This window comes from Anser cygnoides, chromosome 1 (genome assembly GCF_040182565.1).
Source record: "Anser cygnoides isolate HZ-2024a breed goose chromosome 1, Taihu_goose_T2T_genome, whole genome shotgun sequence".
Classification (NCBI taxonomy): domain Eukaryota; kingdom Metazoa; phylum Chordata; class Aves; order Anseriformes; family Anatidae; genus Anser; species Anser cygnoides.
The window spans coordinates 66,193,791-66,219,192 of NC_089873.1; the positions used below are offsets into that span (position 1 = coordinate 66,193,791).

At 46.6% G+C, this 25,402-nt stretch overlaps 1 protein-coding gene across 2 annotated transcripts in view; it reads right to left on the reverse strand.

The window, feature by feature from the left end:
- The window catches only part of CACNA2D4 (calcium voltage-gated channel auxiliary subunit alpha2delta 4), a 119,766-nt gene that overhangs the window by 46,503 nt on the left and 47,861 nt on the right, over window positions 1–25,402 (reverse strand). For both annotated transcript variants that reach the window (XM_066990273.1, XM_066990274.1), the window contains exons 19-26: window positions 24,996–25,057; window positions 24,276–24,343; window positions 24,095–24,140; window positions 22,517–22,614; window positions 20,554–20,647; window positions 19,587–19,682; window positions 17,762–17,889; window positions 14,727–14,807 (exon numbers count right to left, since the gene is read on the reverse strand). In XM_066990273.1, coding sequence (XP_066846374.1) covers window positions 14,727–14,807; window positions 17,762–17,889; window positions 19,587–19,682; window positions 20,554–20,647; window positions 22,517–22,614; window positions 24,095–24,140; window positions 24,276–24,343; window positions 24,996–25,057 — 673 coding nt within the window. The remainder of the gene's footprint in view (window positions 1–14,726; window positions 14,808–17,761; window positions 17,890–19,586; window positions 19,683–20,553; window positions 20,648–22,516; window positions 22,615–24,094; window positions 24,141–24,275; window positions 24,344–24,995; window positions 25,058–25,402) is intronic.

Here is a 25,402-nt window from a genome sequence, read left to right on the forward strand (position 1 = left end):
AAGCTGCCACCCTGCCAGCATGCACATCGAGAACACGACGCCTGACGTAGGCAGAAATGAGTGTTTCCTGCAGGATGCCAGATACAGAACGAGCCCTAGCACTCCCTGAACGCCCAGGCAACGGGTTCCCCTCTGGCATGTGGGATAGGGGCTCCCAGTGCCCCTGCAGGCATGGCTAGGCATGGGGGAACCCCCAGTAAAACCACCCTTTGCCACAGGCAGGGATACCGATGCCAAGAAGAGGTACCTGCCCTCAGGAAACGGTCTTGTGGAGCAGGCAGGTCCAACCAACAGGTCAGGGCCATGTGTCCCTTAGGCGCTGGCAAGCCCACCAGAAACACCCCTTCTGCTCCCCGCCACCCTCTGGCCCCACACACCCACCTGTGGTACAGGCAGGCACATTTCTTGCAGGGAACAGATGGCACTTGTAATTTCTTTTTCTTTTTGTTACTGTTTGAGGAAGAGCAACAAGATTTTCTAAAATGACTGAATGGAGGTTTCTTTGGCATGAGACAGATCATTTTTAAAGGTATATTATATTTCTGGCTTGTTGTTACAGAAGAATAATAAAGAATGTATTTTCCTATGCTCCTTCTTGTTTAAATGAGATCTCTGCTAGTAACTTTCCCTCTCCCCTGCTCCCTGCTAAAGCAAACACCGCAGGGATACAGCCAGCTAAATGAAAAAATTCTGAATTTCCCCATATGCCTATGCTTGCCTATACATAGTGCCTGAACGTAGAGTGAACATGCACATACACTGACAGCGTTCCCATGTGCGTGTAAGTGCCAGGCAAGCATCTGCCCGTAGTCAGGGTGAGGCTGGAGGACTAAATATGCAGTCAGTCAAGGTGAGACCCTGGATCTAGAAACACACAGGCACGGCTCCAGGGACACAGCCAGGCAAGGGCGATTGTGTAACAAGGATAAGATACTGTGGCAATCAGCTCATTACATAAAAGTAGAAAGGGCCAAATTAATCCCTAGTGTAAGAATGCAGAAGCCAATGGAGTTATATTCAGGTCATATTTGATTCCAAAAGCTTTTTTTTTATTATTTTTTTAATTAGAGCATAATGTTCAATAAAACTTGCTGTAACAAATAGTGAGTGATGGGTTCCTACCTCTCCAGATTTCTTACCCTCCTGAGCAAGGTTATTTTAAAATGAGTGGAAATCTCTATCTAATCCTATTGCACCCCCAAGTACACAAGCTGTCACCCCTAGAGCTAAATGAGTCTCTCCACCAGCTGTTCACTAGCTAGGTTTATCACACGCAGCTAAGATGTTTAAATTCCCTACTCATCCACTCCCAGTGTTATCCACACACAATTCATCACATACTATTCCTCCGAGAAGAAGCTCATCCTGAGGCACCTGGAGTCACAAAAGATGTTAAACCCCACCGCAAGCAAACCCTTGTGCCACCACACTCGTGCTGTTATATTCAGTCACATTGCTATGCTCAGCCTGATCTTCAGAGAGAAACCGGGAACAGAACCCCGATACTCCTCATCTGGTAGCAGCTGAGGCATCTCTCCTGCTGAAAAGGTATGTGCCGTGAGAGAATCACCCCTGTTATTTAACAGTATGGTGTCTATGACGCATAGTTTAATCTAATTTTACCGTGCAGGTACAGGAGCGCACACAGATACCACTAAGCAGTTCATATAATACCAGAAACGTAGAGCTGAAAAGGCAAAGCCAACATACTCATCTGATGACTCCAGGCTTTTTTGGTTCACAGATCATCTGGGAGCAGCCTATGATTTTCTGCAATTTGATTATCTTTCATTTGGCAAATCTATTTGCCCCCTATACATATCTACTCACACACACATATAATTTAATATAGATAAACATGCAATTATGTATATGCATATATAAAATACATGGAAAATATATAAAATAGAATTCCGTCTCAGTATCTTGATCATTGGCAGCTTGATCTGGAGGCTTGCACAGCGCTTGCTAGCACTGATTGGGAGCACAGGTCAGAGGGTCAGTTTCTATCCACTGATTAGATAAGGGCAAGTCCTAGCATGGGATTTCTGAAGACCGAAAAGCTTTCCCTTGGAGAACACTGTGCAGTGCAGACAAAGGATAAGCATCCCCTGATGATTAGAGTTACAGAACACAGCTGAAGTAAATAAAAAATTTCCTGTGTCATTTTTGGGGAGCTTCCCACAACAGTAGCAGCCCTAGAAAGACAGGGACAAGGCAGCATCCTCACAGCTTTTCTCCCTTTAGAAGGTGGGAGAGAAGAAACCAAAGGGATAGACCTCTCCTTCCCATGGTGGCACAGTGACGCTGCCAGGCAGAGGCCACTTGCAGGGCACCTGGAGCCAAGGAGAAAGCAAAGAGTGATGCTAAGAATAACAACCTGTCTTGCACGGAGCTTCTGAGCCAGGACAACGTGCAACTCCTTGCTCGGGGCGCTAGGTCGAGATCTGGCCCTTCAACATTTGCTTTTTCTGTGCTCTAACTTGGGAATAAACTTGTTTGCTAGAACATCTGCAGAAAGTCAACATGTAAAGGGCACAGAAAGAGCGACAAACGTAGGTATTTCATTTGAGAAAAAATGCACAGACGATACACTGAGATATTCACCCAGCTCTGCATAAAGCTCAAGGGAAATATCCAGAGTAACAACAATGCTTTGCATTTCTATAGTGCTTGCCTTTGGCAGCTCTCTGGGAGCTTGCAAACATTGTATGAATTCACAGAGGCAGAGATTCAGAGAGTATAAAGGCCAGAAGGGACTTTAGATCATCCAGTCTGACCTTCTGTGTATTGCACGCTACTGGGAAAGTGTGCAGAAAAGAACCACAAACGTTATTTGAGGGTGGCAGAAAATGCCTTGCTGTGAAAGGCTTAAAGAGCTCGATTTGTTTAGCTTATGAAACAGAAAATAGAGAAGTTATCCTGTATGAAGTCCAACAGTGTGTGTTTACATGCAGCTAAGTCGAATTTTCCAGAAAGGCATCTACATTTGATTTGAAAACATGCAAGAGATGAAAAAATAAAGCCCTCTTCCTTTGGTACCTTACTACAGTAACTACTCATGCTCATTGTTAGCATTCATGCTGAATATCTCACTTGAATCTGCTTGGTTTCAGTTTCCTGTCATAGGTTTTTGTTATGCTTCTCTCTGGTAGATTAAAAAACATATGTTTAGTAACCAGCACCTCTCCCTGTGAAGGTACTTTATACACTAATCAAATCACCTTCCAATCCTCTTTTTGGTAGGATAAGCAGATTTTCATTAAGTTCATTTTCACTATAAAGCACTTCCTCAGCTCTGGAACAATACCGTAGCCCTGTGTTGCACTGTTTCCAATTTTTCCCCCTTTTAAAAGTACGCTCCTCACCCATTAAAATCTGTGACCTGTCTTGCAGATAATACATAGCTATTGCCACACAATAGTAAATATCACCTTTCCCTACACCTACCCACCAGCCATGTCTCACAACACACTTGCTAGGCTGTGTGAGCATTATTCCTACTTTAAAGATGCCAGCAGAAGGAAAAGCTACTGCAAAACCCTGTAAGTCATTTTGAGGGAGCTGGTTAATTGTAAACTGGTTCTGATCCCACTCGCAACCACCTTTATTGTAGCATAGATTCACAAAACTCTCCAGATTTCTACAATTCTTGGCAAGAGGAAGACCTAGCTTTTTATCTAAACCGATGGTCCCCCTCCAGCAGTCCCCACTTTCTCATTCACTCCTGGTCTCATATGATACCTTTCAGATCTCTCCCACTGGACATAAATGTCTTTGATCCCCCGGTTACTCCTCCTCCCTCCCGCTGATTTTCACTCTCTTGTGACTGATCATCCCCTTTCAGCGACTGCCTCTGACCAGCTGCTTTTCAGATTCGCCCTTCTCTGATCTCCTCAACTGTCACTTCTCAGCTGCCACACACACGCCAGCCCCCACATCCCCATCTGCTTTTTAAAGGCTTGTTATCATAAGCTGGGGCTTCTCCGCTCCCTCCTCTTTACCCTGCAAAACCCAAATCAATCAAGAGAAACCATCACGCTGTCAAAGGCTGAGGGAGGGTTTTAGGTCAGCCCCGTCCAACCTGTGACCTTCCTGGCACTGTGCTGTGGCCTCCAGCTGCATTAGCAGGAGTATTTTTATTCAATCATGACCAAAATCATGGAATACGTGAATTATATGGCAAAAAAGCCCAGCCTGGTACCTGAAGGGAGGGCTGTGGAGAACGGGGAGTACCACGAGTGACTGTCCCGTGGCTCGCATGCTTGCTTGTGTCTGTGTTGCTGAATGGTGAGACAAAGGACTTCAGCTGGTCTTCAGTGACAGAGAAGGGGCTGGAAGCTAACATAGTCTCACCTCTCCATTATAAGCACCATCACCCTCTTACAGACTTTTCAAGCTTCACATTAAACCCATGTGGCTTTTTACCTCTGATTCTGTCTGGAAAGCTGTTCTAAAGCTATATTATCCTAATGGCTAGAAACCCTCCACGAGTTTTCCACCCTAAATAATTTCATGGCCTATCTATACTACACTGTTTTCATACTAGCAGTGCCCTTTAGTTTAAATGTTTCCTCCAGGATGCATTTACTACAGCAAGCCTATCTGCTGAAGCTCTGGTTCCACTTGGTTAAACAAGCTGGGCTGTCACAGGCCACTCTCATGAAGACAGGCTTCCTTTCCTCTCCTTCTGTCTGTACCTGTCTGAGCCTGTACTCCTCTGGCCGAATTGTAACAAACCAGAGAGGTCTCACAGGGCTTTGGGCAGTAGCACTAATACTTGAGTTACTTCCCATTGGAAATAACTCACCAGGTGCATTCTAGGATAACCTTTCCTTCTTCCACAACTGCATCACTTGCCATCATCCTACCATCAGCTAATAAAGTTCTCAGCATTTTTCCTTTCAGCTTTCTAAGGACATATTTACCAACTCTTTCCTGAAGAGGTTTTTTTTTTTTTTTTTTTAAATCCTCAATTTGGAAGACAGATCCTCAGAACACGAACTTTTGAGAGCCAAAGGTTGGTGATGAACAGGGTTGAGTACAGCAGGACATTGCTGAGCCCTGGCTAAAGCTGCTGGGAGCCACCAAGTCTGCCTGGTTACCTTTTGGCAAGGATTTCAGATCTTGTGGTAGGCTAATTTTTTTTGTGGGCATCAGGGGGCAAACACAGCCTAAACTGAGGATCCTTACTGAGACTTGTCAAAATGGACCCAGCAGTTCCCAGAAGACAAGGGCTGCCTCTAGTCCTGCTTGCTGTGCTCTCTGCCAGATCTTAGAGAGTTCCCAGCTCACGGATTTCTAATATTAGTTCTCAAGCATATGACCTTGTCTGTCGTACTACTGAAATTCATTCTGTTTCTGGTACTCCTGCCAAGGTCAAATAAGGCTTTCTCTATGACATCCTGGTCCTTCCCTGTACTAGCAATGCCTTCTAGTGTTGAGTCTTTGGGACACTTCCTCACTACCTACTCCTATTAGTGTCAGGGTCTCAGGTTAATGCTGGCAAAGACTAATACCATGGCTGAACACGGGGGAGTGCTACAAGTAATCTTGTGCTAGATGGACAGGTGATCTTGCTGTTGCCATCATTCCAGACTCAATTCTACCTCTCTGTCCCTTACAGCTCCTCTGTCTTTCCTTATCTTCTCTAGTTTAACAAATTCTTTCTTATGGGGCACCATATCAAGTGCCTTACTGATACACAAAGATAAGACCTTCGAAATTTCTTATGCCTTCCAGGGAAACAATCATCTGAAAGGAAGCTAATGGGTTAGTCTGGCATGAGCTAGCATTGTTGAACACATATTGCCTGACTCCCTTTTCCCCTAACCACATGATAATAATTGCACTTTCCTTCCAGATTTCCTCTAAAGCACTACAAACATTACAGAGGTCACACTTACAGGTCTGAGACCGACAAACTTACTTCTCCCCCTTCCTTAATCCTGACTGCTGAATTTTTACTTTTCCAGCCGACATGGAGTCACAACTGTGGACAGAGTTGAAAAAAATCACCCTTGCTATAAGCCTGTGTTTCCATATGCCAGTTCTGCCAGGGAGAGAGAGCATCCAGGCCCCAGCACTGACAGCACTAAGCAGCTTGAGCGGCTTGTTTCCAGCACTCAGACTGCTTCTTTCCCCAAGGACGATACTGCTGTCCTTATCAATAACTCGGGTGCAGAGCCCTTTTGGGTTTTGGCTCAATTTATAGTCTCCTTAATCACCCAGAAGCGGCCCCACTTCTTACTCTCTTTTTCTTTAAATAGCTGAAGAATCTTTTGCTGTTTGTTTTAATCTGCTTTGCAAAGTCTAACTCAGCTTGATTTGTAAGCAATCTTCACTTTATCCCTACATTTCCCGACCTCTTAGACACAGCTTTCTTCGCTGTCTCTTCTTTTTTCCATTCCACATAGGCTCTTCTGCAGAGCCAGCTTAAGCCGCCTAAGCAGTTGCCTGTGGTGGCAGACGGATGGAGGGCAGCAAAACCAGGCGCTGCCATTTGCTGACTCTTCCCAGAGACGTGGGCTCCACAGTGTCCCGGAAAGCAGGCCAGCTCCCTCCCCGCACCCCAGACATTGCACTGCAGCCTGTTGCAGCAGTGCCAGGAGCCAGGGGCAGACCGCCCCTCCTCACCCTCCGGGAGAGGTTGTCTACAGCCGGCCTATCTCCTGCCCACCCCACCGCCCTCCTCTGCCTCCTTGCTGCCTCAGGAAGGCCAGGCCCTTCCCAGGGCCTCCAGAGAAGAGCTCCCACCCAAGCTCTCCTGCAGACTCTCTCCTTTCCTCTCACACCCTCCAGGCCTCACCACCCAACGCTGGGCCCGTACCCACTGCATTCAGCACCTCCACCGCCCCTAGTGAGCCCTTGTACGGGGCAAGGACAGGCAGAGAAAAAGAGAATTGCTGCCAGTAAAGCCTCTCTACAGACTGAGACTGTAGTGTAACTGCATTAGGGAGGAATGAGGAATATTTTGGGGAACGTTATCAGGAATATTCCTGCGATGAAGCCCTAAGCAAATCAGTCTGGCCTCCTAGTTGACCCTGCTTTGAGCAGGAGGTTGACTAGAGACCTCCTGAGGTGCCTTCCAGCCTGAAGTATCCTATGATCCTGCAAATGGGACTTCTGTATCCCAGTGAGAGAAACAGAAGAAAAAGGTCTTATGAGGGAAAAGGCCTGGCAGCGGGAGTCTCATTACATAGCCTTGTGATGGGGAGATTTGTACCTTAAGGGGATGGCGCAGCAGAAAAGGAATTTAGGAAGGAAATAGGCTGAGTTTGGTGGTAAAAGTCATACATCTTAGGAATAGACTGGAAATGCCTCAGACCTGCTAAGTTTCCATGTTTATCAACCCACAATGCTTGTTTGCTTGTGCTTTGGCTGAAATTAAGCCAAATCACCTCACAAAGTATTTCCTATAACCTGCTGTACTGTATTTACCACCCTCATTCCCCACATTCACAGACCGCTTCTGTGACCCTTTTAGCATCTTCTCACATGACTGTGCTCCTCTGCTGAACTACAGGCCCTTACACAGCTCATGGCATCAAGTCACGAATGTGCCAAAGCTATGATCCTTGCATGGGTAACACCACTTCACTCCAAGCACATTAGATGTGCAGACATGGGTTGTTGTGGGGGGATAGGGGTGAGTGAGGCAAAGCGCTGGCCTTGCACTCACACAGAGATTCCGGTTTGCACCCTACTTGGTCAGAGGTGTTAATGTCCCTTGCTTGGTAGCCTCTGCATCTTCACGCAGCTCTGAATGAGAGGCCCTGGCCCATCCATGACCCGACGGACTGCTGCCACCCATCTCTGCACACCTGCATCTACTACACACCAGGTACACTTCCACATCCACATGGATTACTGATGTACATACCTCTGTGTACACACAGAAAACGTGTGCAAGTATGTAGCCCCACCACAGGCAAGTATATATGCAAATCACTCCATGAATATAAGCATCTGTGCATGCTCATAGCTATATGTGCAGACAGGTATCGCAACCACACAACACGCTGCAGAGAAACTGTTTGCATATGCAAAAGCACACACATATGCACAAATTCCCTCGCACATTGCGCATCTCCACATATTCTACGTGCGAGATGCTCCCACGGGCTCACGTGGCCCTGGGCAGAGATATAGGTCCCTGATGATCCTGGCTAGGTAGGAGTTAATGCAAGAGAGGATGGGAAAGAAATTAAAAGCAAAAAAAAAAAAAAAAAGTTGAAAACCCAGCACATGATTCTTCTCCTATCACATCTGTGAATCCTGGAGCGCGAGAGTAATTGTCTGCAATGAGTCAGACCAAAAGGCACAAGGAAATGGTTGCTATGGCAACTCTCGCACTGCTCTAATTCGGCTCAGAATTAAAATGATATCAAATAATTTGCAAGCAAAGGGAACACGGCGAAGGCGCCGGGTGCCAATCTAAAAATCCAGCTATATGCAAGCCTCTCCTGAGTCAGTGTCAAGGGCTCTCTTCCCTTCAAGCGTGACAACCATGGCAATCAGAGGAGCTACAGAGGCGGGGGTGATGGATAACCTTAGGCTAGAAGATTTCTGCTACACACAGGCAAGAACAGGCTCCTGGGCTGGAGCTCCAGCCTGGAACAGGCTCCACAGCTGGGGTCGTTTGAGGGCTGGATGTCCCAGAAGGGCTTATTCCCAAGGCAACAGGCAATGTCCACTCACACCGGGAGGCACAATCCCTGCACTGAAGATCTCAAAATCTATGCAGAGAACATATACAGCATAGAGGAAAAGGAAATTGCTGATGGATGCCCAGCCAGAGTAGGCAGAATGCTATGGAAAATGTCCCACATTACTATTTTTTGCATTCTTCTGAGGATAAAATAAAGATATTTGGTCCCACTGGCATACTGTTTATGTGCAGAGATGTGGAGTCTTGTAGGCAGATGCTTCTCTTTCTGCCTGTTCACTGATCTGGCTGGAAGATAACTAGCTCTGAGCAGGGAACTATGCGGTTCCAGCACTGATTCCAAACCTTGGCAAAAAGCTGACTTTGTAAGAACAGTCCCCATGAAAAATAAGGCAATCACCTTACTTTTGTCTGGCTCATACAGTAGCTGGGGTCTGCCCCAGGAACATTGAGACCCCAGCCTTTTTGTTTACAGGTCTCTTTGCACAAGGGCAAGGAAGCAATGTGAATGGAGAGAGACTGGTTTTGGCACACCAGTGGCACTGTGTGAGGTTCATAACCTGGCCTGCAGAGGACTGGATCAACTCTTAGACCAGTCAAGTGTGTACTCACAGCCTACAGATGGATGTCCTGACAGCGGGAGAAGGCACAGCTGCTGGTAGTACCAAAATCCTGAGTGTTTCTGCCTGAGTGCCTCTGACACTTTTTATGACTGGGCTCCAAGGTACTGCCCCCTCAGATGTCTCTTGGTTTGTTAGATCAAAGGGATGCCTGAGCAACTGCTTGGGCTTCAGGGATTGCCAGGAGGGAATGACATTAGGCAGCAACCAGAAGTAGCAGGTAACGGGCTGAAAATGAGCTAGGTCTTCCTTCTTTCTACCCATTCTACCACTGGATGCAAGGGAGATCACGTCCCTTCCATAAAGGCACCCAGGTGATGCCCTGGGAGCTTGCAGAAGTTTCTTGCAAAGTTCCTGCATTGGGAGGATGTTGGCACAACATCCAGCATTAAAAGAGGGACAGCGTTCCTTCTGTATATGGCAGCACACCCTCAAGAGATCAGCTGCTCTCAGATTTTGTATAGGCAATATCATGCTGGCTTTCAAGCCAGTGTAGTAAAATAAATTTAATTCTCTAGCTTGGATGCAACTATTCCAGTGTAAAAGGTGCTCATGTTATTTCAGCTTATTTCCATGCATTTTACATTGCTTTTACAGGTGCAACTGTCACTTTCTGGAGAGGAATAGAGAGGAGGTTGAAATGTTTTATCCACCCAAACAACAAAACCGTAGGAATACAGAATTGTGTGTAGATTAGTTTGAAAAGATGCCACAGCAACAGAACTGCTGAAAAAGACACCTGCATCTCTTCTCTCTGCTTGCTGGTAACAGACAGCAGGTAGCCAAAACTGGGGACCAAGGAAGAGGATGGAGAGACGTCAAGCTGGCCAGTAAACGGTTTTCAAATGAGGAGCTTCCGTCAGACTGACAAAGGTTGGATTTTAGCCAGCAGTCTAATGGCAAAATTACTTTCCATTATCCATTTTCAGATTGGCTGATTTCAAATACTTCTGAAAAAAAAAGTCTAAGCTTTTTTGGAAATCTGCTCCTGCTGTGAGTACAGAGTTCTTCTGAAAATACTGGCCTTAATACTGTCCTTACTCAATGTCCCCAAGCCCTCTCTGTACAGTAGGAAAGATACTTCTCTTCTTTCACCCTTCTTTGGGCTTGTCTTGGGCTCTCCCCATACACATCTGGATATACTGCTGTCATCATGGGGTAACAATTTTGGAGTGGTCCAATCGTTGTAAATAAGAAGTAAAATTAACTTTGAATATAAACAGAAGAGAGTGGTAGTGTATAAAATAAACCTGGATCTCCCAAGTGCCTGTTTGGATGACCTATTTGTTTTATCAGGCACGTTGGAGCCTGTGCATGCCATGCCCCGTGGTTTGCTGGTATCGGCCATCTCCTGTCCCTGAGACAGCAGCAGTGACAAGGAACCTCACAGAAAAGAACGCCCTACCTGTCCCTGGTCTGACCAGCAGCCAGCCGGCTACCACATAACTCAAACAGGGAGAAGGTCAGGCAATAAAAGAGACGTCATACCCTGCCCAAAGTGACAGCTAAACTCCCGTGCAGATTCCAGCAGTTTCACTGGGGCCTTAAATCACTAAAAGCTTCTGTCAGCAACTACATGTGATTTCTGCAGCGCACCCCCTGAGGACCATAAAGCCCCAGGCTACTGACTCAGTGGAGGGAGCAGATGACAGTGCTATCTGGGGCAGGACTTGGCTTGCAGAGAGTACCATTGCAATTCCTTATTTTTCATTTCCAACGAAGTTAGCGCTAGAGAAAGGCACTGGACTGACATCCCAGGAGAATAGCTGCAAGCTAATTAATTATAATTAATCATCCAGGCATTACTTAATGTTTGCATAGAGCTTTGAACTGCCAAAGCACAATATAGCAGGTAGATAATATTAACTCAAAGTAACAGCTATAGCATCAGATTTGCCTGCGTGGCTTCCCCAAAGCCCCAGCAGCTCTGCGAGCACCCCAACTCAGCGTGCACAAGCAGCTCCGTGGCGTCCTCTGCGGGTTCCTCCAACCCTCCAAAAGTCTGCACGATGCCCTGGCTGCAGGGGCTTAGGCTGGGCCGTGCCAGGCCTCCGGGATGACGGAGGCCCCCGTGCCCCCCCTCCATTGCTGCCCTCAGCCCTCCAGGCCGGCTGCTCTCTAATCCCAGCTGACATCTCCCTTGCTGTCTGACAGAGCCCAGGCCTATGTCATCCTCCTGGCCACTTGGTTTTTGGAGCTTGCCTTTCTCCGCCTTGGCCGGGGACTGCCATTCAGCTGCCAGAACGAAAGGGGCCCTGTCACCAGCGTCCTCCTGGCAGGGGCACGGGGGGTGCCCCCTCCCCACGGGCAGAGCAGTAAATCCTAGAGCTTAATTCTTCATTGCATGCATAGCGAACATTTCAGAGTGCTTACAAATTCCCCCCAAGCACCATCAAGTCAAGCAACTGACAGTAACAATCAGTGGCAGAATGACAGGCCAGTTCATTCAAATTACACTTTTATAGGGGCACTTAAAAAGCCTTCTGCTGTCCCCCCTTTACAGAACTGTGACAGCATTTATCCAGAAACTGCAAGCCTACCCAGGTATTTGGCTTCCTATGAACCTGTGCTGGGAATCAAGCCGATTTCTGGTAGTATCCCAACTCTAAATGAACACGATTATCATGCCCTCTGAGGGCTGATGCCATCCAAATAACAACAATAATAATAACAATCTGCATCCCATTCTGCTCTGATTGCCTCTTGCTGTGTCTCCATTCACTCCCCTTCCTTCGCCTCTCTCCTGTACCTAGCGTGGGGGTAGGATGGTATTGCAGCACTGCCCACCATCATTTGAGCTGCAGCCTATACCAGATGGTAAAGTCCCCCAGAACCAGGTCCTAGCTACTCACCATGATTATGTTAGTGTGAGGGGGATGAAGAGAGGCCTTCATCCTTCCTCTCATAGTTGTTACCCTCAAGATCAAATAGTATTGCAATAGGTAGCATGAACACAATATATTTCTTTTAATGGCTACTGCTATTATGAAAGATTCAGATGATGAACCTTGTCACTACTAAAAAGTCACTACTAAAAAAATGCAAATGGTAATATAGATACAGAACCACTTTGCTCCCTGATGCCCCAAAACCAAGTTGTAAATGTACGTCCCAATCTAGCAGATGGGATGTACCTCAGCAAACCCTTCCACTCCCACTGAAGTCAAGAGGGGCTACAGCCGGGGCCTTGAAGGATTTTGGACCCTTTGGGAGAAATTAGTTCTCTTAGTGCTGTCATGCAGCCCATATTTTGGATGAAACTTGAGTATTTTTCATCAACACATAAGAAACAGAGAATGGAGAACACCCAGTTGAATGTATCACGTGTGGAAACAAGCAGAAAATGCTTATGGTCAAGTCACCTAGCATGCCGACTAGCAACAGGGGCCATGGTACCTCTAAGGAATGAAAGCAATTGAGAATTCATTTCTCTCAGCTTCTGTGGTTACATGTGAGGAAACTGGTTTGTTCTATATAATTTCCACAAATGACAGAAACTTTACTTTAATACCACTGTTTTGACAGGATTTTTCCCTATCCTCTGCTGCTTTTCCCACCCTCATCTTCCTACAGCAGAGGATTCTGCCCCTTCACAGCATGTCCACACAGAGTCTATTCCGCATTCAGCATAACTGAGAGGGTGGAAATCTCCACAGGGGTTTTGAAAAGTGCTGCCGACAGAAGAAAAATAGCTCCGTCAGGGGCAGCTCCTCCTGTCACTTGTTCTTGCTCCAGCTCTTCCACACAGAAGTTTCCTTCCTTGTATTTATGCTGAGTGCCGAATCAACTGTTTGTGTGCCTCTGCTCTAACTCACAGCTCAGGAAAGGAAACAAAAAGAATCATGAAAAATGATTTTTTTTTTTAAAAAGTGTTTGTTTCTCCTCCCAAATCGATGCCCAGAAAAATGCCCCAGTGTTGCATAGTCTCAATGCTATTTCGTTCTCGTAACAGTGCCAGCTAGTATCAGTTCTGGGGGCAGTTTCTGTGACCCAAGCACCTACTTTAAATGAACTGTACAGAAACCTCTTCTATTTCACACGGGTCCCTGGACAGGCTTCACTTCACAATAAATCTGATTGGATTTGAAAAGGTGTTATAGCAGTTAAAAGCACTATTATATATCACCACTCCCTCAGTTTCTAAGTACTGTCTCAATCCCCAGGTGATACATAGCACCACTCTCAACTGGAACTTATTGAAAGCCTGGAAATTAAAGAATGGTTCATCAGATGAAGTTAAATTGCTGTAGTTTAACTGAACAGTAGATTGAAGACCATCCATTGTGTCTTACCTAGCCTAGGTAAAAGCAGCGGCTGACTGTGATCTGAAGGTATCTGTAATATGACCTTCTCTCTACTGGATATTTCTTTAGCAATTGGCATAACCTCATGCTGAGATAAACATTGCACAGTTTTTCTTTAGAGAACATCTATTGTAATGCTACTCAGTATAGAAGAAAAGTCTGAAACTGATTTTACTGTTAAGAATTAAAAGAGATTCCCACGTAACTGGAAATTCAAAGTTGTTGTTCAGCATCTGCTGTATGCAGTCATTCCTTCCACCGGATGGGACTCCATTAACACTAACCATTCCTTCAAAGGTAGCTTTGCATCTCTGCATGTTTCTGCTAATAACTGCTCCATTATCTGTTCTGCCAACCTATTCCCTTACTGTTTCCACATCTAAAAAACAAAATCCACTCACATTTAGCTACATTTTTGTTCACACCAGTACTCTTACACAGTGATTTTAGCTTGGGTATGAAGCCAACACTATTGATTAAAGTTGCTTTGTTTTGTTAAATGGGTACTCTGATTCACTTCTGAGTTTATTGTACTGTTGTAAAGCCTGAAGCAATTGCTACTGAAAATGGTAAAGTTTCAAAAGCTTTGAGGTTCAGAGGGAAACAATGTCCCCTACAAGTATTCCAAAAGTAGACGCAGAGTCTGGTGAAGGTCTGTTAAACAGGGTTCAAAGCTCAGATGCAAAGAAAAGTTTACAAATCTGTATGTACGAGTTGGAAATCCAGCAGCAAACCCACTTCACCAGCAAAAGTTATTTTTCAATGGAGAAAACAACAGAGATGCAGGAATGTGCTGTTCTTCCAAAACCAAAAGTGCGTCCTGAAAGTGGTTCAAAACCTGCATTGACTTCTTAACCAACTCATGCTCCAAGGAAACAGGCAGTCTCAATCCACAGAAATCACTTGTGCTGAAGATGGAAAGCTTGCATTCAAACAGCCCATTTCCCTTACAAAGGCATGTCAGCCATTTAGTACCTTTTCCAATGTTCTCTGTTTTGCCTATTTTTCAACATGACAATCTATTGTGGCTCCCATCACCTTCTTTGAATGACAATCTAACAGCTCTCAACTCCCACTCTCAATATAAGACGCTACCATTTCATTCAAGATAAAAGAAAAACCAGAATTTCCTACCTGCAGCAATACCCATCTTCCCATCCACAGATACAGCCACTGCTGTGCTCACTGTCACCACTTTTGGAAGGCCTCCTCCCTCTGTCAAGACACAAAACCAGCAGGCTTGGTTAGTTTACATGCAGCAGGATTCACATCCAGATCAGTGCATACTTATGCCTCAGCCCTGAAGGATCCAAGAATTCGGAAGACTGCATCTTTCAAACCAATAAGCAGCCTAAAAGGCTAACGAGTAGACTTGTTTCTCTCATGATGAAAGTAGCATCCTTGGCATAAAATATAGAGGACTGGCCTCCTGCGTTTTGGGCAGGTAGAACTCCTCTTAGGCTGGAAGATCAGTTTGCTTCACTCACCAGCTAAACTCTGTAGGCAGAGAAGCAAGACAGGGAATTCTGGCATTGACCCTTGCACAACAAAGGCCAGGCTAATGCCCAGCTCTGTTGCCCAAGTCAGGCTACCACTACAAACTGGAGACAGACACGATACTCACGGGTACTTCCAGAGTGCACTCCATTTTAAAAACAAAGTCTTCTGGGATAGATTCAGCTACCTAAACTTTGTTATGCCCAAGGGCATCCCTTTTATCATTTAGCTGCTGCTTCAAGTGTCCCTGTAGGTCCTGTGTCACATTTGCCAGCCCCACGCAGATCTTTTGGATCCAACAAGGCATTTAAAATAGCACAAGTGGATAGATTTAAGCAACTGAACCCCACTTGCTGTCTTTGCTAGTGCAGTTGTTTCATCCTGCAATTGCCCATGTTACATTAAATAATAATAATACAGAAATGGAAAGTGATTAGATTAGCTTCAGCTGGAGCACCTCTTTTGAAACTGCCAGGGGACAGTTTGAAGGTCAGCACAATCAATTTAGCCTACAACTGACTCCTTGCTTGCATGCTGTATGGAAAACTCTTGCTCAGACGGATGGATCAGGGATTCTTTCCTCTCCCAGAGCTACAGCATTTTGTTACTGTTTTCCACTTCTGCCGTCATCACTCTTTTTGGTACCCAGCATGTCCCGAGCATGATTCAGTGGCTACTGCAGTTTAGCCTGGAGTCTCTTTTTTTTTTTTTTTTTGGACTGAAGCCAGATTAGCTTGCTCAAGGATGTCAGAACTAGTAAAGCCCTTGTGAAACAAATACCCAGCCAACTTATGCTCACATGTCTTGAGCCTGATCCTGCCTTTATGGTGAACCCCAAATTTCTTGCTCACCCCTATGATGGGACAAATAAGCAAAATGCACATATTGTCCCTTAGAAAAACAAAGGAACAAACAAACCCAGCACACACAAAAAAACCACAACAAACATCACATGACACATCTGGACTGCATGAACAGTTTTATTTGACTTGCAGAGCTTTCCCTTCTGTCGTCTTCTCTCTGGGACTTTTGGACACTGGATGGAGGTACTCTGGATAAATTTTTCTGATGACCTGCAGCCATTCCCTGCTGGACTCCTCACCAGCAGGGAGGTCTTTGGGCTCTTCCCTCTTATGTGACAAGAAGAGCATCGGCAATGAACCCCCCGTCACCGTGGGCATACACTGGCTCATGCGGAAAGCATGGAAGGGGTACTTTGGCATCTAATCAGCAAGAACTTCTTAAGAAACTGGGTGGCCTGTTCTGACCAAAAGGTGAGGCACCTCTGCTTCTAAGGATGTCAAGTGAAGGGCTCAGAGTCTGCTCTGACAGTGGAGCACAGTGGCTCAGAGGAACTGAATATTATTTCCAGGCACTTCACAGCCATCTTGTATGATCTCATGAATCAGTCTCACTAAGCCCAGCTGCTCACACCTAAAGAGACTAAAAAATCTCCTGTACATTTTAGAGAATAAGGTCTTCTGAGGCAGGCATTACTTCTTATATAGTGCCTGGAGGGTTTCCAGGCAAATGGGGTCCTGGACTTGATTGAAGTTCCTGACCAATAGCAATGTCACACAAAAAACATAGGCAGCTTTTATTCTGCCTTTATCTATGCAAAACTACCTGCGACTGCAAATAAAGCCACATCAAGCCACAATCCCAATGTTTAGCCAGCAGTGACTACTAGGGCCTGGATAACAGCTATCCTAGGGAGTCCCACAGGGTGTTCCTGCCTGTTTTTCTAAACTGTATTCCAAAGAGCAAATGCTGTTGCGTGCAGGGGAGTAAAAGGTCTCTCCTGCCATGCCTCCTCCTCCTCCTCTTTCTTCACTTGCCATTTGAGGGAGATGTAAGGGTGCTGTGCAGAGAGAGAGGCTTTGGTGGAAGGTTTCAAGTACTTTCTCTTCCCATCCCTCCCTCTTTACATCCTGGTTCACCTCCAGCCTCCCAGTCTGGTTTTCTCTTTGCTACTTGCTTTCCCACCCACCAGCCTCCCACCACTGTGCCACAAAAAGCTTTAACAGCTAAAGTGCGGAGCTCCGTCACAGAGCCTGAGTGCTAGGGGCCAGGGAGGGCACAGAGGGGATTTCGCCTTCTGTGTAGGAGTCTCACAACAGGGTCTTGTTTTGATTTTTTTTTTCTTTCTAGGCTCTTCTGCTCTCTTCCAGCCTTTGAGGAAGTCCTGGCAGGCTCTGCAAGCTCACAGGAACCAACACCCTAAGCAAGAGACACTGAAAAGCCAATCTTTGCTTTTTCTCTTGTGTTTGAGCTCCTTTGCTAAGGAGGAAATGCCATATTTTAGTAGTGTGATGGAAAGAACATAGGGCACCAATGAGACACCCTCACCAAGAGAAAACTACGGATAAACACTCCTCCCTCTTCCCTAACAAACCCATCCTTTCCTGTCATGGAAATCAGTGATGGAAAAAAATGACATCCTCTAAAGTCACTTCTTCCTGAGTCCCTGCTGACTCCTCATCAGACCTGACTGTGAGTCTGATGGTTCTGTCCCTCTGCCTTTACGCAGGGTATACCAAATGCCATGAGGCTGGACCTCAGTAACTCCCACTGTGCAAGAGTGGCAATAAAGGGAGTGGGATAAGCGTGGCATTGGAAGCTATACGGGAAAAACTTTCTCTTCTCTCCTCTCGTGTTCAGGCTGAGGTTACCTGAATCATCTTCTGAAACTATGCTGTAGATGAAGCTCCCAGGGGGGTGCTCAGCTGCCCGGCGATACCACAGAGGGAAGTGGTCCATGGTGAAGATACTCTCCTTGTCCTTTCGAGTCAGAAATTTCCTGCCAGAAGAAAGCAGAGAGCAGCTTTTTGCACAGGGCAGCTCTCCTCGGGGCTACGCTGCAGGCAGCCCCCCCGGGCTGGACACCCCCTGGAGGCACCTCAGCACCTGCCGCTTCCCCTGCAGGGAACATCTAACCACATCTAACCCACAAAGGCAGGAGCCAAGTTTCCCGCTGATAACGGCTGGGGCGCCTCAGCCTCCCCTCAGGCAATTTACAGCGAGGGAGAACCACCCCCCCCGCCCCCTTGAGCCGCCATTTTCTGTTAGCACCCCCGCCGCCCCGGGGCCGCCGCGGCCGCCGCTCCGCCGCCGGCTGCCCGCCAGGTGCCGCTGTTGCCCAGGCCGAGGCCCTCGGCGCCGCCGTCGCCACCGCCCCCACGGCGGCCCCGAGGCCGGGCGAGGGGAGGTCGGGGCCCCGCGGGGAGCCCCACGGCCCCCGGGCTTGGTGGCTGCGGAGGGCGTCCGGGGGCTCCGAGGCACGGGAAGAGGTGTCCCCCCCCCACCCCCCGTCGCTCTCTCCTCCGGGGTGCACCCACGGGTTATGCTGCGAGGGCACGGGGCAGCGCTGGGAGTGAAGAAGGAGACGCTAAGGGCACGGGCAGCCTTCCTGGGTGACACACCCCCTTTGTTTTCAGGCTCTCCTTTTGCTATGTGTTTTGACATAACAATAATTACTCATTTATGCAGTTCCTTCCTTTCAGGAGACTCCAAAAGTGCCTCTCCTGTGACAAGCAGGGATCTGTCATTGAAATGTAGTGACTGCAACCATTCAAAAGCACTGAACAACACTGTGTGGGGTAGGGAGTCATCATGTTAGCTTCTTTTAGCACGTGTTTTTTTCTTCCTTGTCACCAGATCCTGGCTGTGCTGAGTTATCCAAGGCTTCCTCAGAAACATGAAGACTGTGGCTGTCAGGGTGTGCACATCAGGCACAATGGAGCTCTCTGCCTTGAATATGCAATTTGTATTTGGAGAACTGGGAGACAGTGAAACACCTACCAAAAAGCTGAGGACCACCACCATCCTGTTTTGTTCCATCTGCTGCTGATGCCTTTGCAGCCTGTCCTTTTTTACAGAAGCTTGGACCAGCCTGCATGTTCAAAACTCAACTAAAATGAAAACTGTGCCCTTTCCATGTCAAAAACCTCCTCTGAATATGTACTTTTGCCTTTAGGGAGAGGACAAGAGAATGAATCATATGTGACAGATGTCAGTCACATCACTTAATGCATCACTGGAAGGCACTGGGATACTATGATGGGAGCAATGTAAGAGTCAGAACAGAATAAAACTGGGAGAGAGGAGGTGAGACAGAAAGATCAAACCTAGCCAAGCCGGAACATAACCGGGGCACTGGAGTGCAGAGCCTTTACACTGCAAAATGGTCCAGGGGATATAGAGTAATTGTGGACATTTCCTCTCTTAGCTGGCTGAATTCGGGCCATAATCAAAGTTCTTCATTTTACAGTGAAATTAATGCACTTTGGGACAGTATTTCAGGAAAAAGTCAAGAGGACCAGGGCAACACAAAGGGCCCCTTCCCTGCCTGCATAAATCAGCACCCAACCCACCAAGGTCTTGCTCCTTTCCTTTCTGTTTCTGCATCCCCAAATACATTGCTAAGCCTGGTGGTGATTTCATGCTGCCCCTTCAGAAACACTGAGAGAAATCCCTTAATGTGGATTAGGGACTTACCTATTGGAAAGTTTCTCAGAGCCCACATACAGGGCACTCCTCATGAGTCCAGCTCGAGTGCCCAGAAATGCCATCTCGACCCCTGCCTCAGTCTCCCTGTGGAACAGAAATATATGAGCAGAAGCAAACAGTTCTTAGAAGAGCCATCCTTCTGCCCGAGTGAGGACCTTAGGCTTAGACCTGTGCCTAGATTGACACCTTTGAAATTTGCTCATTGCTTTCTTTTGAAAGGAGGATGTGAGCTGTTCTCCTCCTGCTAGCTCTGCTCTAGGCTGCCTACACGTAGGCTGAAGCGAGGGAGAGGACCGCAGGGAGAATATCTGTCTCAAGCAAGCACAGGATGGGCAGGGTAACAGACTGACTCTGTAGATTGATTTGGATGTGCCTTGCTGGAGTTACTAAGGGCACAGATGGGAGAGCTACATGGTAGAGAGTCTGCTGCAGCGTGGTGGTATGGCACAAACTTAAAGTAAGAGGTGTGTGTTGGTGTTGGCTGTTTAAGGGTGTGTGCACTGGTATTTGGGTGTCCTAGCATGATTGCTCCTGGCTCAAGCTCCATTAGTAGTAGGGATACTGGTAACTGAAACAGGGACAGGATTCCCATAGACACGCATCTGTGAAAGTTGCATGTCGTCTGCTGAAAGAAGATCTTTGTTCACTGAATCACTGCTGACCTCCAGTGGAGTTCAAACATGGGTGGCATTAATATTCTGTTACCAAAAAAAACCCTCACCAAACTAAAGGCTTACCTGAGGAGGCCCAACCTGCTGGAGTCCACTCCTGAGAGACACTTTTTGAGCTATCTATAAAGCTATTTAGCTATTTCTAACAGAATTCTAAGCTATTTCTAAAGTTTCTTATATACTTTGAAAGAATCCAGGACTTTTTCAGCCATTACGTAAGCCCATAGCATCTGGAAATGCAGCTTCAGTGGTGTTTTACCCATACTTGCTTCTCATAGACTTACATGGACATATTGAGGGCTAGTGTTGTCCAGTAGGCTTCCATGGGTGCAGTGACCACGGCATCAAACAGCACTTCCTGGACCAACTCCTCATCACCTAAGGAGGAAGGAGAACAAGAATCAGGAGAGAAATACGTATGTCCCACTAGATGTCTTAGATACGGAGCATCTGCCTGGACCAGGGCACTGGGGCTACATGGCACAAAGAGAGACCACCCCTTGCAGGGCCGAGAACACGACCTGCCATCCTGGATGGAGGAGAGCAGAGGAAGAGATGTAACAGCTAAGATCGCAACAATGGTTCCCGTGTAAGCTCAGTGGAAGGATTTAGGTTTGAAGGTGTCGGCAAATGAGAGGCTTTCAAATGAAGTTACTCATCAGACTTTTGCTCCAGCCTTCTTGATTGAACAGTCTATCTATAGCCATTGCCTCAGATCCCTCCCTTGACGTTTCTTCTGGGTGCCCCATAGTGAGGATACCAGCTACCCCATTCCACTCAAGGAGCTTTCTTCAAAGCCCCTGGTGACTTCTTGATGGCCTCTACTCTGTTTACCTTTCTCGAGATACCATCCTGTGCTAAATGGCATACTCAAAAATCCCCCTTATTCAACCTGCTTCATTTCTATACCACCCTGTTTCCGTTTGTCTCATGCTGTGAGAATGCAGTGGCTGTCATACTGCAGATAGGGATTAATGCGTGTTGCAGGCCCTTTCAGTGCTGTTCTAGGCAGAGCCATCCCATCTGTTTCAGTGTTTCTGGCCCTGGTTTCTGGGTTGAGGCCCCAGGTATCACCTAATCCCAACTTCCTTTTGCCTTTATTTGTCACAGCTGTCAGGATCCCTTTCTCCATCCTTGCTATCATTCAGAACTCAGAACCAGAGGTCACCAGCAGATCTTTCCTTCCTCAGGCCATGTACGCCTAGGATGTGTCCTAATTCTATTTCTTTTTCCTCCACAGCACTTAAAATCTGCGTGGTTCTCCTAGTCAGCTCTTCCAAAACTTTCTTTCTCCTTCCTGTCTTCTTCAACTGCTACATCTCTTTTCAGCCTTTTCAAAACTCAGCCAGGAGTGGTCTGTTCACATGGTATAATAAAGAAGCAATTATCGGATTACATTTGTTTTTAGTTTTAAGAGATCCAAATCCTTGTGTCAGAGGTTTCTGAAGCATTATACACAAAATCTTGATTCAGCACTTGGCACAGCTAAGAAGGCTGAAGCCATGGAGAGTGAGGTGAACCTAAGGACATCCTAAAGCTAAATTCCTGCAGGGAGTTCCCATGCACAGCTGCCCACCTCTGCCCCTCAACAGAGGTCCCGCTCTGTAGTGGTGCTGTATCAGCTGCTTGTATGCCTACACTTCACCTGGAGAGTGGGACCTGCTGCAAGGGGTGAGTAGGGAGGATAATCATTCTGTAGCATTTTTTCTCCCCAACCCCCCCAAAAAAAATCACCCCCCACCCCCCAAATAAAAAATAAATTACTGATTGTCTTTGGAAAACAGAATTAATAACCTTTTTGTGAAAGAATCCATCTGTCTACACGGCGCAGTGCAGCCCACGGAGGATGCTAGCTGGGGCCCTGGGGAGCAGAATTGTGACGGCAGCTTTCTGCCTCCTCCTGCCATCCTCTAGCCCAGCTGGTCGGTCTGTCTTAAGCATGGTGTGCAGCCCCCACCACACCCCATTCAAGCCTTTCGTCCTTCGCTATTTCCTGTGCTGAGACCTTCAGTGAAGTTAAGTTATGTGACAGCTTTGAAATTGAAAAAAAAATCCTCTGCTGGAGACAAGGAAGTGGATCCTCAGCTCATTTCCACCTGTGAATTAAGCTGGGTTTGAGTTCAGCCCTGCCTGTGGGAGCAGTTGCCACGGGAGCTCAGTCTGACACCAATCAGTTTCTCACAGTCCCCGCTCGCCCGTGAGGTTACAGAAAACCTCAGCAGGGCCCTTCTGATGGCCAGCACTCACATTCCAGGTCAGGTTCCTCTCCTGTGAGGAAACGGATCACAGCCTCCAGCTGGCTGAGCTTCCGGTGGTCGGGATCGATGTCCGTGATGCAGTAAATCCTGGTGGGGGGAGAAGAAGCCCAAAAGGGCAAAAAGAATCACAGTCAAACGCTCCATGACAATAACAACTGCAAACAAAAATACAGTGAGAAAGCTTGGGCTGCAAAGGTTTTGCTGTTGCTGCATGCCATGGCCACACAAATCCTAACAATGTGGCTCTAAGTCAAGCCCTACCAATAAAACCAAACATTAGTTAATCTAACTGCTGCACTTAGTAGGGCTGCTGGTATGTTCTCCAGCTTAAGTTCACAATGCAGCATAGTTAGCATTCCCAAATCCTTTCTGCAAGGTTATCTATATTATGCACTGAGTAGTGTGTGTACCTGTGTATCTCTACACAATAACAACGTGATGCAGAGACCTGAAAAGCAGGAGGCCACATGCAATGCAAGTAACATTGGTTTGGGAGTGGAAAAAAGGAGACAGAGAAGCAATGTGAGATGAGGAATGAGCTTGCAGTATGATACGGTGTCAGCAAAAACTTTCCTAAGGGGACACAGCTGTAGGACACAGTCTGGGGAGAAATGGGAGAATGTTTTTCAAGTGTGGGTCTCTGTATGATAAAATAAACCAGTCTTCTAATCCTGCTTCAATTTTGACTGCTTCACTGTCAGGACAAGGGAGAGGAAGGGGTTATGAGAGAGAATTACATCTCATTAAGGGGCTGAAAGGAATGATTTATGAGCAAGGCCTAAGAGTAATGAATATGTAAAATGTGGTAAGCTGACACCCCAAGTTAGGAGTAGAAGAAGGAGAAGTCACTGCATGTGTCTCAAATGCTGTGCCTATGAAACTTGACAGTGTAATGAGAGGTGTGAAGGGCTGTGGGGCTTCTTGAATATAGTTATTTTGGCTTTGATACAGGCTGGGTTCATGGGCCTGAGTGTAACTGAATGTTGGGTTCATGAAAATCCCAAACCTCACAGCAATAAATGGAAAGTGCCATGCTTTACCCTGTTTCATATCCAAACCAAGCAAAACCATAAATTATGCATGCTCTTGAAACAGCGGTCGTAAATCACCCCCATGTTCACTAGAAATTAGGTCTAGGCTCAGTTCAGAGGAATGCCAACCAAAAATAAGCTAGGATTTTAAAACATGTTTTGGTGTCTCGCTAACCTTGCTACAAAATTCACTGACAGGTCTGACATACTGTGGGTTTTGTAGCACAATTCAGAGCAACACGAGGAAGAACAAAATGAGTTTGAGTACAGAAGACTGAGAATAAATCTCAGGAGACATTTCCTACCGGGGGATGTCCCAGGCTTTGGTGGGAACTCACAAAGGAAGAGATGGAACTGAGTTCTGGAGGTACCACTATCGTACCCTGAGGCCATCAGCTCTTTCCAGGTGCAGTCCCTGAACAGCACTGCTTTTCCTCTGGGCCACTGAGGGTGGTGAACTCGAGCAGAGCTGCTGGGAACTTTGACAAAAGCTCATGACAAAGTCCAGCGTCTTTGACAAGATTTCCTCCACTTACCATTCATTCGCTAAAGACAAGTCTGGCTGGAGCAGGTCGTGCAAACCTGAAACCAGATAATACACTGAGTATTAAATTTGGTAGCAGACAGACAGATACAGGCTGTGAAGAAGTAAAGCAGTAAGTTTCAGAGCAGCTACCTTGACCTTTGGGACAGCGGGGCTGTTCCAAATTCACCTACCTTCCTCCACAGAAGTGTTCCCCAGCAGAATGTACTCCCCGTGTCCCCTGGACAGCACAACCCCCAGGCTGCAGGCAGGAGGGAAAACAGAGGGTTTGTCAGCAAGGGGAGGTGTAATCCCAAAACACGACACTTCCTTCCCTGTTGTGACAACCCTTAAAGATGTTAATTCCCTCCACAGCTATTAAAGAAAAGAACATCATCGAAAGAGGATTAAGTGAGATCTGATTGCAGCACAAGAGGCTAAGGGACCTGTCTGTAGAGCTGTGAGACGTTTTTGGTGACAACATTTTTGGCCAGAGTTGTAAGGTTCAAATCAACAATAACATGTATCAAATCTATGACAAGTTCAAAACATTTTGGATGTGGAAAAAAACACAAAAAAGTTTAGCTTGATTTTTTTATGCGATGTTTTAGCATTTTCAGTTTACAATAATGTTCTGTTTAGAACCAATACCAGCATATCAAGCATTCAGTGGAAATGAAAACTGAAGATATCTCATTTCTCTGAAATGAAATGATGTGCTTCACCTAAGGTGTTGCTTTTGGACTCTGAACTTCAGATAAATAATTTTTTAATGATTATGGGAACAAAGAAATCAGTTATTCACACTGCTCTACTCATGAGTCACGTTTTATGACCATTTTAAAGACCATTTTCCCACCCCTGATGGCAGACTTCAGATGCATTGTATTGGTGACGTGTGAGCCCATGCTCACCTGAAGGGTGTGCCACTGATGTCCGTGAAGAAATAATCATTGGTGAGGAAGAGAACTCGTTTCTGGAATGAGAGCAGGAATAAGAGAGTGAGAGACTGTCTGACAGACCAAGGCCATAGCGGTGATGGCGACCTGGGATCTACATCCCTAGGGATAAGCAGAAGCGGGTGATCATCACCAACACTTTGCACTCATCTAGGACTGTCCAGAGACAGGAATGAATATGTGGTATTCAGCATGTTCAGCAACTCATGACTTTCAGGGTCCATGCAGCCACCCTGTCTTTCCATCTAGGTCTTCGGTTAAACCTTTCGTTTCTCTAGAGGTGAGGTGGGAGGAGAGGCAGGATGGACACCCTACCCACTGCATGAGTGGGCAGCTGGGGACAGCTCTCACCACTCCTGTGG